This window comes from Gnatocerus cornutus, chromosome 8 (genome assembly GCF_029298725.1).
Source record: "Gnatocerus cornutus isolate USDA-ARS CGAHR chromosome 8, icGnaCorn1.1, whole genome shotgun sequence".
Lineage (NCBI taxonomy): Eukaryota > Metazoa > Arthropoda > Insecta > Coleoptera > Tenebrionidae > Gnatocerus > Gnatocerus cornutus.
In genome coordinates, this window is record NC_142240.1 from 17,284,498 (window position 1) to 17,301,152 (window position 16,655).

The following is a 16,655-nucleotide window of genomic DNA, read 5'->3' on the forward strand; positions in this document are numbered from 1 at the left end:
CTAGGGCTGAAAGTACGAAAATTACAGATTTAAATAAAAAATATTGAAAATTTTTGATTTGCCCTCAAATTGAAAAATTCTAAAATTTATCTATTTTGTTTAAAAATTCTGTTGGCGCAGTTGAAAAGAAGCTAAGGATAGTAACTCCTCCAAATTGCATAGTTCGACCAAAAGTACCAAAATCACAGATTTTAATAAAAAATATTGCAAATTTTTTATTCGCGCTCAAAATGAAAAATTCTAAAATTTGTCTCTTTTGCTCGAAAATTCTGTACTTTAACACAGTTGAAAAAGAAGTCATGAATAGTTACTCTTCCAAATTTCATACTTCTAGGGCTGAAAGTACGAAAATTACAGATTTAAATAAAAAATATTGAAAATTTTTGATTTGCCCTCAAATTGAAAAATTCTAAAATTTATCTATTTTGTTTAAAAATTCTGTTGGCGCAGTTGAAAAGAAGCTAAGGATAGTAACTCCTCCAAATTGCATAGTTCGACCAAAAGTACCAAAATCACAGATTTTAATAAAAAATATTGCAAATTTTTTATTCGCGCTCAAAATGAAAAATTCTAAAATTCGTTTTTTTGGCTCAAAAATTCTGTATTTTGGCCCAGTTGAAAAACAAGTGAAAAACAGTAATTCCTCTAAATGTCACAGTTCTAGGGCTAAAAGTACGAAAGTTACAGATTTAAATAAAAATTATGGCAAATTTTTTATTCGTCCTCAAAATGAAAAGTTTGAGTTTTTTCACAAAAAAATAGTAATGGTTTTGGCGGTCCATTCATTACTGAAATGTTTCCTGCATTATTAACGATTTTCCCGGTAATAATTTATTAATACTCGCACATTTTAGGACAATAAATATATGCATAAATGCACATGAAATATTCAGTTCTAAAGTATGTCAAATTTGAATAATTAAATGCTTTGGCATGATGTTGATGGTCAATATGTTTATTAAACGAAACTTTTTGCCTATTATGATTAATGCATTATTTGGTGAATTATAAATAAATATGTATAATTTCCGTTTACGTAAAAAATTTCGAGAGCCTTCGAATGCAAATCACACCCTTCCCTATTAATCTCTGGGCCGAGAGCGGCTTCCGTTTATTGAACGTCGTCCAAAAATGCCATTCGAAATACTTATGTGGAAAGTTTTTCATCTCGAAGGGAAATGTTGAAAACGTCAACTGCAGATACCGCCACGGCAGAAAAGTGAGACCGCCCCGACCGGCATTAGAGCACTTGTAAATGGACGAGGGGTGAGAATGAGAAGAAACCGACGCCTTCCGTCAAGCAATTGAAAAATAGACGTGTGGGGCGTTTAGTTAATGTCATGTGACATGGAAGTGCCCCCTGAAAAGCTACCATAAAACAACAGCAGCTGCGTTGTCGGAACAACGTCTTCGTATTGTTGCCCTTTGAGGCGTCGTGACTCAACATCGACAATGTCCCTTATCTTGAGTATTTGTCTTTAATGTTCTTGCGAGACAGTCGCTTTGGGGGCGCTTTATTTATTTACTCGGGGCTTTTGTCCTAGAAATGGAAGGTTTCAGACGGCTAAGGTTATTAGGTCCTGTTAAGAAGAAAAAGTGTGCTTCTGCGAGAGTCATTATCGGTTTTTTTCGGGGGAGAAGAACAAGGGTTAATTGATTTTCCGAACAACTAGAAATAGCACTCATATTATCGTCAGTTTTCGCCAGAGATAGAAACTTTTTAGGGTGTAAATTACGATCTGATTACAAGATTCGAGAGTAAACGAATTTAATTTAAGCGACCCTATATTAATTTAAATTTAACCTCGAAATTATGTCGTAAAAGTGGTTAGGACCCTTCACCACGTAATTTCGCATCGGGCAGTAACATTTATTTTATTTCATGGTCGCAAACGAGGATCATTTCAAATGTGACAACTCCATTCATGAAACTGAAATTAATCCTTCCTGCTTGTTTTTTCAACAAGTCATTTCAAAATCTTATTCACGATTCTAATGAAATGAAGCCACTTTTGTATCAATTTACGTAGGATAACGAGTAAAACTTTGCTCGCTCTTTGTCTCAAGTTTTTGTCAAAGTTTGAACAACAGCATCGGTGCTGAAACACAAAACATCTTTCATGAAATTGTGTTTTGCATGAAAAAATTGTGCTCATGTATCGTCTGCAAACTCGGCAACAACATTAATTCAAACGGTACACAGAAACCAGGAAACTAACTAAAATTCGCTTTTACGTTTTTGACAAGGCGTGTCATGGAATGGAACATTTTCAATTCGTGAAACTTCTGAAAATTTAATGTTGACAGAATATGCAGTTTGCACGTAGCAAACATGTTTTTATTGTTATTTAATGAAACAATTTGTTTGGCGCGGTGTCCTGGGGGTGTGTATTCAAGATTTCCAATTTGAGCGAGCCAATTATTTGGGAAATAATTAGTTTGTTTGATGTCTTTGGGAAACAAACTCAGAAGCCTTTATTTCATTGTGTTGCTGTTTCACATTTTTCAAGAGCTTTTCATGAATTAAAAACCGCCTTTTCCTTAAACAAATTTTGTACGCAATAAATAACGACAGGACTTGTCTTAATTACAGTTTCTCTAACAGGATGCACTTCAATTACATCGGCGATGCTCCAGCTTACTTTGCTTGCAATTAATTTTCATTTTGCTTGTTGTCAGAGTACGTTGAGAGTCATGATTCGCACTAACGACTCCCTCTCGGCTGCTTTCAACATAAAGCAGAACGCTTTTTGTAAGCTTCTACGGCAAATCAAGCCGACATATCTAAAATTACATGACGGATGCAAGTCACTTCGAAAACGTAGCAAAAGCGATTCGGGTTAGTCATGCATCCACGAAACATCACGAAATTCTCACTGAGATAATCAATTAGAGATCAACTTTGTAATGTTCTCAAAATCAGGAGCTTTCAGTGATTTATCATGGAACGCGTGAACGGTTTTTTGTAAGCTCTTGGCTGATTCGTCCAGCAAGTGATCAAGAGGATGATTTGCATTTGATGGTAGGATAACGATGTGTGCCGAGTCTTTAAAGCACAGATGCGGGTTTTGACGAGAAGTGTAACTGCCGCTTTGGCGAGCTTTTCGCTGATTGCTTTGATCGCGCTCGGGGCTTCCCTTTTACGGGAGCTTTCATCGGAAGTTTTCTAATTTGAAGAGTGCGCCAAATTCATTGAAATTTACTTTAAACGGCCAATTTCCGGTCACCTTACATGCTCTCTCGTTTGATTTATCGCCGCTTTGTGCAAAGTTTCCAATGTAGATTTTTGTTTTAATTATTCGAGGTTTGTTAAGTCGACGGACTAATTAAATTTTCCATGTTGGCGGCGCGCGCGAGTCTATACAGTCTCGACTTTGGAAAGTCTTCAATATTTAGGACATAATAAAAGCTCCCGTACGTATCCTGCGGGATTTCGGTTCGCTCTGCGTTTACTGCGGCCAAAGCTCGCGAGGTGAATACGTAACACCTCCCAAGACCCGAATCTTTTCTTCGAGTACTTTCTAAGATGAAATGTTTTTCGTATCGGAAACCCTCCACGTCTAGGTTTTATCAGTAGTTAATACAATTTCCGGATTATTCACTTGACCTATTTTATAATGCCAAATCGGATTTCCCTCTGATTTTAGTTCGGAGATACGGAGAGATCAATTATGATCTCGAAATGAACCGCCTCCGTCTCCTCAGGGCGGCGGCGAACAAGCTGCCATCGCAAATCCAATAATAAATTCTATCAGTGTTTGCGCTAAATTGCAGATTGCTACGCTGAAGGCATGCACTTCTTTTGATCTAATAACTAAGTGTAATGTAATCATCAACAAGAGATTTTTTGCCTGTCTTGGACCCAGAGAACTTTCCACGACACTTGCTTAATGCGGGGGTAGGGGAGACCGGGGTAAAAATGGTTCCCTTTGATTTCCAAATTGCCCTTAGTTCGATCTATCAATGGAATGATTAAATATGTTGCTGAACCTGCGGGTATTGCAGACAAGCACCTGCAAGCAGTTTGTGGATATTCAAAAAAATTACAGCGATATTTGTGTTTTTGCTTGGTTAGATCTAAGGTTAGGCAATTAAAATTTTAAAATGACTTTTGTGGTGTGTTAAAGAATTAACATTAAACTTTCAATTTTTTGTAGATTGAGTTGCAACATTGCATGTTGTAAATTTATGTATTATGTTCCGGGATCATTTTGCCTCTAATATAAATACACAGTAATAAAAAAACAAAAACGAGAGAAAGAATCTGTCCACAATGTTATTTTTTGTTGGAAAAAATATATTCACTCTTCAAAAAAAGAGGATTGGATTAGAGGCAGTATGTGCCAAAAACGGGCTCATGGTCAATGTGCAAGAGTAGACGAAGAGAAAAATATATTCACTTGCAATTTCTGTTTGGCGGAATTAAAAACTTCTTAAATCAGAAAAACTTTTCACTTTTACAAAAAAATGTAATTCTTTTAATATTTATTTATGTCTTCAATAAGAGTCTCTATTTTGTTGTTTTACTTCTTGTTATTTAAGTTCATTTTGTTTTTCCTTAAAACTTAAATAAATATATTCATTGTTTCCTCTAACTTTTACTTCAATCAAGAGATCATTTTATCTCCAGTTCCTAGGTAAAATGAGCCTTCTGCAGTCTTGCACTTAATTCTTATTTTAATGAAAATGGTGCAAATTTTTGGATGCAATTTTAGTACATTCGTTGTCAAAGCTTCTGCATAAGTGGTAGATTTATCAGAATAAAAGTTTTGTAACTAGCTATGGTGCTAAAGACACATTATATCATTATTATATTCCGGTCTCCCCTAATTGCGTCGAGTCAAATCCTCTTTGTAACAACGAACATAAATTTTTACGCGTATTATGTTTGCTGCTCTGACATCCCGAAGGACCACCAAAGGAGGCTTTAAGAGTTAAGCGCTCCGACTTTATGAATTTTTTACAACTTTGATGATCAGACACGATTTTAATTACATCTAGAGAGTTTGGTCGGGAATTAATAATATTTTTCAAAGGACGTGTTTCCTCACGCGGATAAACATATTCAACCGATGAGAACGTAATTTATTAACAGCGCAATAAATTTCGATAAAAGCGAAAAGTTTCCTTATTAAACGTTGATGAAATTCTTCAAAACCTTTCAGTGCTGAAGTTTCTTCATGAAAAATTCAAAATAAAAGATAATACACTGTGAGTTTTTTAAAGCGACCTCCGAAGGGAATTATAAATCACAGGGGTCCCACACAATGGAAATTCTGCATCGTGTTTATGAATATTTGACTTGGTTGGTGATTTTCCCACGTCCACTATAATTTTCCGTGGAAATTAAGGGCGGCTCGAAACAATTCACCGTTTCGAATTCAGCAAGGTGTTCGTATTTCACCGTTTCAATATCGCACATGAATATAAAATATTTCCCATTGAATTCGCACGTCTCCCCACGGTACCGTGCAAAAAACGGTTCAAAGGTTGTTCAAATAAATCACAACGCACGGAAAAAATAGATGCAGAGTCGGTCAATTCGCGCTGGCGTTGAAAAATCGCCGTTTTGACGCGAATGAGTAGGTCGGAATATTTTTTGAAAAGTTAATTAAAACTGTGACGGGCGACAGAAGGAGTTGGGTGCATCAGGAATTTAATTAATGGGGGCGACATTTTGATGTGATAATGCAATGAGTGCACGTTGACTTGAACGAGCGTGGTTTTGATGTAAAATAGTCTTAACAGGCAGAAGTTTGTAGTGAAAACCGCGAAATGGCGAGCATTTTTCTAGAAAAGCTCGGATTATATATGAAGCTTCAGCCGTCTATCGTCCGTAAAGCTCAGGCGCCGCATATCCTGCAGGAAAATTCCTCTAGCACTATGATTTACGATGAGATGCTTAAAACAACATTGACGAGGACAACAAATTGCGTTTATTCTGACCTAATAAGACCGCCGCGACGCGTGTATTTGGCCTTGGGCTGCAGAAATTTCATATCTGGGGTATCGACATTACAAACAGGGTTGGGGGTGGCGTGGCCTGTGAACTTTGACCGTTCAAAGCTCGGTTACAATTGAAATGTTCGAGTCTCAAGGAGCGTTAGAGCATGAAAAATGAGTTCAAGTTCAACTCGAAACCTCAACTACTCTGTAGTAGTTGGTAATTAGTTATCAAAAATGGTGGATGCGCCTTGGGAGACCGTTAATTCCAAGCTGTCGTAATTGCAAATCTGCTGTCGAACACTCCTTTCCCGCAATGGAAATGGAATCAACTAGTCATCTCCATAGCACATTAAATCCACCCACTATAATTGAATGGGATGCGGTCGAATTGGTCGTGTCCATTATCGGAAGCTGCGGATAATTTAATGTAATCCTGGACATCATTAATGCTTGGAGTGACCGGTAACTACAGTAGTTGAGACCGCCGCCACTTGATGAGGAAGCCCCGACCACGGTCTAATCATGCGGACGTTGCAATTAAGAGATGAAGGCGACGATGGTCCTCTCATCAGCGCCGTGTCCCTATCAAATTTGCGAGCCGAAATGGGGAAAAGTGGATAAATCTCGTTCGGATTTCAGTAGTTTAGTCCATTGCTGGAGACAACAATGGTGTCAGCGCTGGTGTTGAAATTTGTGCTCCTATTCATAGAAGGCATCAAAAGGTGTTGGTCACTCATGCACGCCATTCCTCCTCGTCGGCTTACAATGGAAATCGAATCGAAATGATGAATCGTTGGAAAAACAGGAGAAATATCTAAAATTGCGTCACTCACAACTGCAATCCTCTAAGATTGTTGTATTGAATACACTTCCATTATTCTTCCTTTTCGCTGACATTTCATCATTCCCGTTTTAAAATCCTGCCGACTACGGGATTTAAAACTTATCCATCGTCCCATCTGTCTGCGTCAGTACTGCGGTTATCGCAATTTCAATTTGAGACGTTCTTGCTTTATTTCACCGCAGTCTGCAACGTTTTACAGCGTTGTCTCCATTTTTCCTGTTGTTTCAGAAAACAGTTTACGAGCGTCTGCGAATGCACTCGTCTTTTTAGCCTTCGATCAAGCATCGCTTAAAACGACAGAAACAGGATCCATCCTGCATCGCTACAAAGAAATCGACTTGTAATACAATTACGAGAAATCGACGAGACATTTCCATATTCTCCACCTTATTCGTCATCAAAGCGCGTTGCTGCGAAACGCCTCTCTTTGATCTCCAATTATGTAATTTGCTACAGTGATACGTCTTCTGCACGGAGCTTGCAGGATCACTAAACACAGGCTTCCCCTCAACCTCAAATTCATTTTTAAATTACAAAGCGCTCGTAAATTCACCAGACGAAAAATTTATGGGGTTAGTAAAGGGCTTAACCCTTTAACTGTTGTAAACGTACCTATATGTACGTTTTGGCATTTTTTTCAGAAAATGCAATTGATAAGAATTTGAAATTTTGGGGACAAAAGTAAGCGGATAAGGCGAATCGAATAAATTGATTCACAACTTGCCTATTTTATATAGAACAGCCTATATTTTATTGCATTTTTGAATTATATATTCGAATTAAAGATCACTTTATATATACCGTGCTATGCCTAAATTGCTTCATTTCTGAAATATCTGGATTTTTCAAAAAAAATAATTTAAATTTGCATTAATAACAAAATTCCACAAACATTTTTGAGAATTTTTTATTTTTATTAGACCACCAAGTTTATTTATAAAAGATTCACATAAAATTGAATTGTCACCATTCCAAAGCATGCTTAAAAAAATTCGAAACAAAAGAGTAAAAACACTTCTTTTTTCCGTATTTTTAGTAGGAAATAGGTGTGTTTAATGTAAAATTTTATTGTACGTTTGTATTGTGCTTATTTTTCAATTAACGTGGCAATTTTAAAATAGATTATAAGCTACTTATTTCGGAAAAAAAAATTTAGATATCTCTGAAATGGTTCATTTACTTAAAGTCACCCTTAATTTAGATGTAGAATCTGAAAATGCAATAATATATGGGGTGTTTTCATTTAAATAAGTAAGTTGTCTACTACTTCCGGCATAACCGGAAGTGTCACAAATATGTAAATATTGTCATTCCATTTCTTTTATTCGCTTATTTTTGTTCCGAAAATCTCAAATTTTCATCTTTTGCAGTTTATGAGAAAAATGTCAAAACGTATATAGAGTCCGGCAACACTTGTGTCCACCCCCAAAATCGTCTTTAATTTTAAAGATAAAATTTTGAAAATTTGCATACGCTCAATAGTTGACAAAGCTCTAAAAGTTGACGCAAAAATTTGTTTTTTATCACTGCTAGTGTTGGCATCGCGACGCCCTTAAAATGTCATTTTTAGTTAATTGTGAGGGTTTGTGATATCAACCTCTAATTTATTTTTTTTTCAATATTAATGTGTTAAAAATATCTCAGTTGTCATTTTAGATTCAATGCAAATTGTCTTCGAAATTTGAGAACAAAATGCTGTTTTATCAAGTTAGTTTAAAATTTCATTACGTCAAAATTGGAAACTACGTTTACACCCATCTGTCAACATCTTGTGTCATAAATGACATCTATCCTTTGGTTCGTTTTTGATTGTAACAAAAGTCTTACTTGGTGAAATTGCCGCTTTGTCGATGTTAATTAACGATTTCTGGTGTCAATAAAGGGCACATGCGTGTGTTAATCAAAATTAACCTTTGTAAGAGTGAATGAAGTGACTTGTGAAATTTTGGTGTAAACGTAATTTGCCGCTGCGCTGTCATAATTTTGAAAACTAACTTGATAAAACAGCGTTTTTTTCGCAAATTTTAAACAATTTGCATTAGATTTAAAATAAAAACTCATATATTTGTATGACAGTTTTATGTTAAAAAAAATTTTAATTCGCCGATATGACCGCAAAAACTCAAAAATCGTTAAAAATTATACTTCTCAGGCGTCGCGACGCCAACCAAAACGTGATAAAAAACAGATTTTTGCGTCAGCTTCTAGAGCTTTGTCAACTATGAGCGTATGTAAATTTCTAAAATTTAAAAATTAAAGACGATTTTAGGTGTGGACACAAGTGTTGCCGGACTCTGTATACAGGTGTCCTAGAACTCGTCACCCAGAGAAAAAAGGCTTATGGAGGCAACAATTCTGAGCCAAAATTTTGGAACAAAAATTTTTTAGCTTAAAAAATATTCGAATGAATTAAAAAAAAACGGTAGCCAATCCCAAAGCCGAACAGTATTTAAAAATCGGTAACTATGGACATACCACCATTCATTGTCTACTCTCTACTCTCGTTGTCTAAGATATTTTATACTATCTCTAGAATGAGCTTTCAGGATTGGTTAAATTTTTATCCTCTCTTGAATACTATTAAACTTAATCAATTTTTGTTTTGAAATTTACTATCGGTATTGCAGTCGGCACACTCTTGCTGTATAGGTCATGAGTTCTGGTACACCTGTATACATTTATACCAGTTAAAGGGTTAAATGAGGTGTTAAAACTGAAGCGCCATCGATGAGGTGTCTTGGAATCAGCTCAGGTGTCTCGTTGCATCCCTAACTTGGCTTGGCGGGAAGTTTCCTCTCCAATTTAAATTTTATAAATCTGGCAGAGGAAAAATAGGAATCACAGTCCATGTTAAACTTGGCCTTTCCGCCGCGGTCTTGGCGAAGTTCTGGAGGAAATTCAATTCTCTTAAGGGTTGTCGGTCCACTCTCTATGCATAGCCTGGGGATCTAGAACTTGATGTATTCATGATACGAAATTCAGTCTGCGGATGTTGCCGTCCGAAATTATATTGTATGTGTTAGAAATGCGGATATTTTCTTCCCGGGGATAATTAAAGGCGAAAATTGAACGATACGTAATAAAGGCGAGAGGGTGACGGATCAAGGAAAGTAATCATCTCGGTTGATCCTTAATAGCGCTTAGAACGAACTTAGTGTATCTTCCAATCCAACACGGAGCTTTTTCGAGGGCATTGACGGAAATAAATACGTGGAGCTTTCAGGGGTTCCTTATTTTTGGGGATAATTGGAACGGCTCTATTGACTGATTGCAGGAAATTAAAAACGGCGAGATATGTGGACGGCGCAATCCCCGGAATTAATGAAGCATATTTCGGAGCTCCCATCTTTTAGCTCGATTCCCCGCGTTGGCCCATAAAAATTGTCAAAAATCGCAGCTGGCGCTCTAATAAAACGGGGAGTTTTATCTGCAGCAGGTAGCGGGTTTCCAGGGAAATTGCAGTCTTTGACTCTGTTTTCCCTCGGTCCTAAACAAATAGTTGCTTAAGAGCAATGGGCTTCAAATTTCCCGTTGTAATCTGCACTAGTGTACAATCTGCACAAACAACTTTGGCATTTACATGTTCTATTTATCACTCGAGAGGCTAATGGCTTGAAGTGAATAGTTTCCGACGATTTTCAAGCTCGCTTGAGGTCATAGCTAAACAGTTTTTCTTAAACACTTTCCTCTAAAATTACGCGAAAGGAAACGCCGATAAATGCGAGTAAGAAGATTAAATAGGGTAAAAACAGGCGGAAGTGCTTTCACCAAATGAAACAACAGAAAATCATACTCAAATGTTTGAATAATGGAGGAACATCAAGGGATGCGTTGCGAAAACGGAAAGACATGTTTAGCATTTACTGCCTGGAAATATGTTCCAAGAAGGACGCTTTGTTTATTTTGCCAGGATGCTCAAAATGGATCGTTCTGCTCACATGTTATTAATTTTGAATTTTTTGATTATTTTTCGTGGTGTAATTTTCGAGCAAATTCCCTGGAAGATTGCGCGGGAAAAATCTGAAGAATTTAATCAAAATTCGCGTGTACAAATCGGTCCCGTTTTAATCGGATGATGTATATTTTGTAGTTGAAATCAGCATGTAATCCGCTCGCTGAACCGTCGTATTAATATGATTTAGAAGCTCAACTTTAACAACGCAGTTATGTAATTTGTAATTCAGCGTACACAAAAGGCCGAAAAGCATCGCAGCAGGCTTCAAATTGGAATATGTAGTCGAGGTGCAAATTGATACTTGGTTCCAACTTATCAAACTGCTGCGCTTAGATCGAAGAAAGGTCGGAAATGAACCTTTAGTTTCGATTTAACGAGTCGAATTTGATTCAGTCGGGAAAGAAGCTCTCGGTGTTTTATTGTACGTCCGGAATGACTTCCTACAGTGAATTTTATTTATAGCAAGCAGGGACGTTTTCAGGTAATTTTACATCCACGGATAGTCAAAAGGAGCAGCGAAGCGGCCCTCCATTAGTCGGCTTTATTGAGATTGATCAACCTTTTTTTCTCAATTGAATGAGAGCAGACCGTCAGTCCACTTCCCTTCAATTTGGATAATCAATTTAGCTGATGTAACAAGAACGAAGACGTATTGAACAGTGAACGCAAGTTCGGCAACTTTGAACACGCGAACTTAGTTTTTTAGGTTTGTAATTAACGAACGGCGCTTAATGACGTGATATCACAATCGTTTTTACAAGAGAAAAAAAATGGAGCGCATCCGCCTGTTTATTGTCGCTTGAAATTTTCGACGACTAGTTATTGGATTTATCTGCCATTTTCGTACGGCTGACATTCCAGCAATATGTTCAGATTATATGCGGATTTCCATTCAGTGCGCTTCTAGGTTCAGACAGTTGAAATCTATGAGTAAAATTCCATTTGAGCCAACACAATAACTTACGCGCATTGAAAGCCATTACTTTAGAAAATTGTCGTGGCATTTTTGTGGATTCGATTTTAGAATTTTCATCCACTTAGTTAATTACGTATTTATTTGGGAGTGTTAAAGGATTAGTCCGGTAAAATTGGGCGGATTTCGCTGGTGCGAGAAGAAATAGTGCGGAACGGTTTAAGAACCAGTTCGTCCTCATAAATGTTTGCTAATTCCATTAAAGCTGTAACAGCGCGTCTTCGTCAAGCGATTGAAAGCGTCTGGTGTTGGAAGGATTTGGGCCTTGCATTGTATTCGCTAAAGGTTCCACTAATTCGATACATTTACTATATACCAGTATGCTAAGTGACTGGTACGAAACTTAAATTGAAGTTGGATGGAACTAATACCAACGTTGTCTTACAACTAACTTGCCGCTGTTATTTCACGATCCGAATGGATTTTGGATTAGTTAAGTTCCAAAGTGGCTTCTAACTCGACTTGCGGGCTGCCCTGATCGATTTATGACAGTATAAACCGATTCATTCATCCCTCGTCCCGACCGATCTGCTAAGGAATCGTCGGGATTAGTGCGCGAATTAGGACATACACGAGGCAGATGAGCCATGTCCGGAATACTCTAGTAACTTCAAATTACTTGGAGTAGTTCGACTCCATAAATAAAAAGACGCTGGGAAATCACACAAGTCGCTCGTTATCTCTGGAAAATGACGAAAAGACCGCGCTTTAATAAACCGTAGCCCTGGACTTTATTAAATTTGGCCTGGGCGTAATTAAAGTATGACTAGCGAGATATAATTAAACGAGAGAATAACAGTGCTGTTCTCTTCCGAGAGGAAATATTATCGCCAGTCACAAATTAAGTCGGCGCCAACCGCTGCGCGGAAACTTTCTACTCCTTCTGTTTAAAGGCCGAGACCCGGAAACGACCAAACAACGGACCGAGATATTCCATCGGCAAATATTTAAGGAGAATGATTCACTATTATCCCACTTTTGTTTCATCCTCCGACCAACAAAGCAGTTCTGGCAGGTATAATTTCCTCGAATTTCTTCATCCTTCAGCCGTTAAATTTTAATACCGGAAGCACGATAGCGGAGGTGAGAGCGAGAGAACCGGAAGAGCTCTGATAACCGGCAATGATCTCCGATCGGGCAGAAATTCAGATTTCCTGAAAAAACGACAGCTCGGGAGCAAAAATGAAAATAAGTTGAGTCGAGTCGAGGGAGTTTTATTGCAAATGCATCATTAAAACGGAAAACGGGATGGAGTGGACACAAGTTTATTTTTATGAGCTCACGTAACAAGGAACGGATATTACAAAATATTTGTGGGTACAATGTTCTGTTCCGATCGTATGACTGGAATTTGTGCCTCATTAAAATGATGCTCCGGCGTCACTATTTTTGTAGTGCTTTACTGCCTTTGTATAATATAATGAACAAGCTCTTTGAGCGTCTAGGGTAGTTCTGGAAAAAAATTGGACCGGAGCGGCCCATTTTGCGTTAATTAAATTGGAATCTCATAATCTCACGAAAACATTAATCATTTTCTACTGTATTGAAGTCTCTGAAAACCGGCGCATCCACCATTTTCGGTACTTGAAATGAACACATAATTACACCAGTCGGCACGGTTTTTGAGTCTGACTTCTGAATGTCAAATTTTTGTTTCTTCCACGTTACCAACAAAGGGAAAAATATTATTTTGATCAAAGTTTGCTTTTGTAAAAGTCAGAGCAATTTTTCGAATTTTTAAGAAACATGAATTTATTGTAAAGTACAATCAGATTTTTTTTGCTGAACATCGGAGTCGTTTAATTCAAGAATAATAGCCTACAAATTTAAAATAATAAAAAATCAAGTCCAAAATTGAATATTTAGTGATTTTCTTTTGCTTGGATTGAATTAAGATGAATTAGTATTTATTTTGATAATTTTTTCATAATACTATTATGTTCTAAAGTATTTTTGAAGTTAACACAGGCAAAATGAGGTACCTAATAATCTTGATTTCGAATTAAACTAGGTTTCATAAACTTCACAATGCTTTAAATTTGTTGCTAAAGAAAATTTTTGGCTTTATACTTTAATAAATTCATCGCAAATAAAATAGTATCAATATCTTATTAACACCATCTTGACGCCATTTTCTAATTCAGTTATACCCAAAAACGGTTTTTACAACAATCATAGACAAGTAAACACTCACTACTCTGTAATATGCAATTTGCTACCGTTTTGATCAATGTACTAGGTAAATATCCCAGTCCCTAATCACTTAAATGAATAGAGCTTTAACAGCATTGTTTAAAAATTAAAAATCAACATGACATTAATATTCTTGTTAATAAAAAGATGATCGCTTATTTCATTATGCTTTTCATCAATGTTAAACGTAAAAATAATGTTGTTTTAAAGGAATCAATAGTGAAAAGAGCTTTTTTTATATAATGCTTTGCTCGTGTCCTAGTATTTGATAATTGCCTCTAAATGGTAATTGTTTTAAATGATAATAAAGTCTTATATTAATATTGCAATATTTTGAACTTAGCTATACGGCCAATATGTTTTCTTCAAATTTCAAATACTCCGCTATTCTACCTACTGCTATTCGATTTTAACTTTGCACCAAACATTTGGCATTTTATTGCTTTTTACTCTTTCTTTCTACTTTGGAAATTAGAATGTTTTTTTTAACAACCCTAAATATGTGTAGATATCGCAGACATTGACGAATTTTATAATTAGGCTTTCGCTTCCTTATTTTAAATGTTTTTTTGCAGATATTTATAGCCATTAGGACATTAGGCGCTGGTACTTTCTGCTCGTAAAATCAATGAAAATTTTAAAAACTTATTTATCGATGTAAAATACACAAAAGCCAACTTTAGAAGCTAAGATTGCATATTTTAGTGTTTTTCGATGTCTAACATCAGAATCTATGCATTAGAACAGAAATCCCGAAAAAAAATTGACGACTTGTGTTATAATTCTCTGCATTTCATCGAGCATTTTATTTGGAAATGCACCATGGTCAGTCATTATTGCGTTATAGCCATGAAATATTCAACATTACAGCGTTTTCTGCTGTGGCAATTTATAATTAAACGCTCTTGTTATTGACGTTTTCCCATTTAATATTTGAGGAGTATATATTGCAAATACAAGCACGTATCCACGTAATTAGTGAACAGTTTACCTGAATTGTTTGGCTAATCGCTCGTTAAAAAATCGTACAGTTTGGAGGTGTTGTATTCCTGCGAGACAAGCAAGGAAACGAAGAAGAAGTGTTTTTAATGAATACGTAACGACGAGTTTTAAGATAAACAGAAATTGTAATTGAAAAATACATAATATAAGAGTCGAGAAAGCTCGTGGATATTAAAATTCTCAATTCTGCGCTTTAATGATAGAAATATTAAGTCTCTCGTTGTGTTAGTTTGTCGAGGTTTGAAATTATCCTTGACTTTTCCCGGGCCCCTTGAGTTCTCGAGTTGTCTCGCGCTCCTCGTATTTTCTCTGAAGACCACTCTAATTTTCTTACCGCGATTTGTCCACAGAATGTTAAACGCGCGTATTTACGACTTTGTGCGGTCTTGTTATGATAACGGTAAGTCCCAGTTCCTGTGGTTAGAATTCTGGAACGAAGGGGAAAATGCACAACTCTCGCTCATTATTAATGGTGGGTAAAAGGATACAAGTCAAGAGGCAGGAAATAAATTAATTTCCTTTGTGGAGATTTAGTGTCTCGAAGAATCGAAAGAAACAGATCGTGTTTCTTAGCACACTCTCGAATTTAATTAGTGTAATGACGTTAATCATTTGTCATATGGAAATTTCTTAGGGCATATTGTCGTCGTCATGCTGCATCACTGGTTGTCGCCTGTCAACAATATCCTTTCAGTTTGTCTCTTTTGTGTTCGCTCGTCTGACTGATGAATGTGTCTGTAGTAATGTTTGTCTTTTTGGCATAACGTCAGAACTTCGGAGGGAAGCGGCTCGTTTTTCCTCCCTCATACGTCATAAAATGGCGAAATTATTAGGATTGTTTGCATTGTTGTGAACACCTCCATTCCGGTTCCGCGCTGTATCAAATTAGCGACGCTCTTGTCGTATTAAAGTTGCAGCATAATTTAAAGTTTGCGAACTTCAACTTTGTTTGATTTAATTTGCATAATGGACGAACTTTGACGACTGCGTGTGTACAGGTAGGAAGTTTAACCGTCTGGGTGCATTTAATGAGGGTTTTGTTTGCCGAAATTACAGGTCTGAGGAAAGACTTGTTGCCAACGAATTTCCTCAATGATTATTGCGCGATAATGGACCGGATTCGGTGCATTAACCATCTTCGACGGTGATCTTATCGATTATTTTAGAGCCTGTTGCGCGATTTAATAAATTGGATTACTTGAGAGCACAGAGATGCAACGTTATGGAGATTAAAGCCGATTAAACTTGAAATATTGTACTCTGTGAACGAGAGCTCAATTTACAACACTACAAGCGAAATATGGAAATGAAAATTCTTGTTTTCACATTAAATTTCTTTCATTATTTTGTATTTGTTCCAGCTCGTGGGCGGCGAGTTCGACATGGAGCTCAACTTTGTTATACAAGATGCTCAAAATATACGACACATGCTCGAGCTGCTCGATCACTGCCCTCCAAACTTACAGGTAAGATAGAAAACTGGGATTTCTTATTGGAAATTGAACAGACAGGATCCATTTTGTGACAGGGGCAGATGACTCCTAAACTTGGCCGTATCACAAAATATTATATTTCATGTTGAAATACGAGCTGATTTGTCCGAAAAAAGTAGTATCTATAAAAATATATAAAACCTAGTTAATTAAGGTCGTTAAGGACTAAGGATTAACATGAAGAGAAACCTCGATTTTCATTAATAAAAAGCATGTTTGATACAATTTAGTTTCATCATAAAAATATAC

The 16,655-nt window shown here is 36.6% G+C and overlaps 1 protein-coding gene across 4 annotated transcripts in view; it reads left to right on the forward strand.

Annotated features, from left to right (window-relative positions):
• Positions 1-16,655, forward strand: part of rg (A kinase anchor protein rugose) — a 168,924-nt gene that overhangs the window by 42,155 nt on the left and 110,114 nt on the right. For all 4 annotated transcript variants that reach the window (XM_088043792.1, XM_088043789.1, XM_088043793.1 and 1 more), the window contains one exon: positions 16,275-16,379. In XM_088043792.1, coding sequence (XP_087899918.1) covers positions 16,275-16,379 — 105 coding nt within the window. The remainder of the gene's footprint in view (positions 1-16,274; positions 16,380-16,655) is intronic.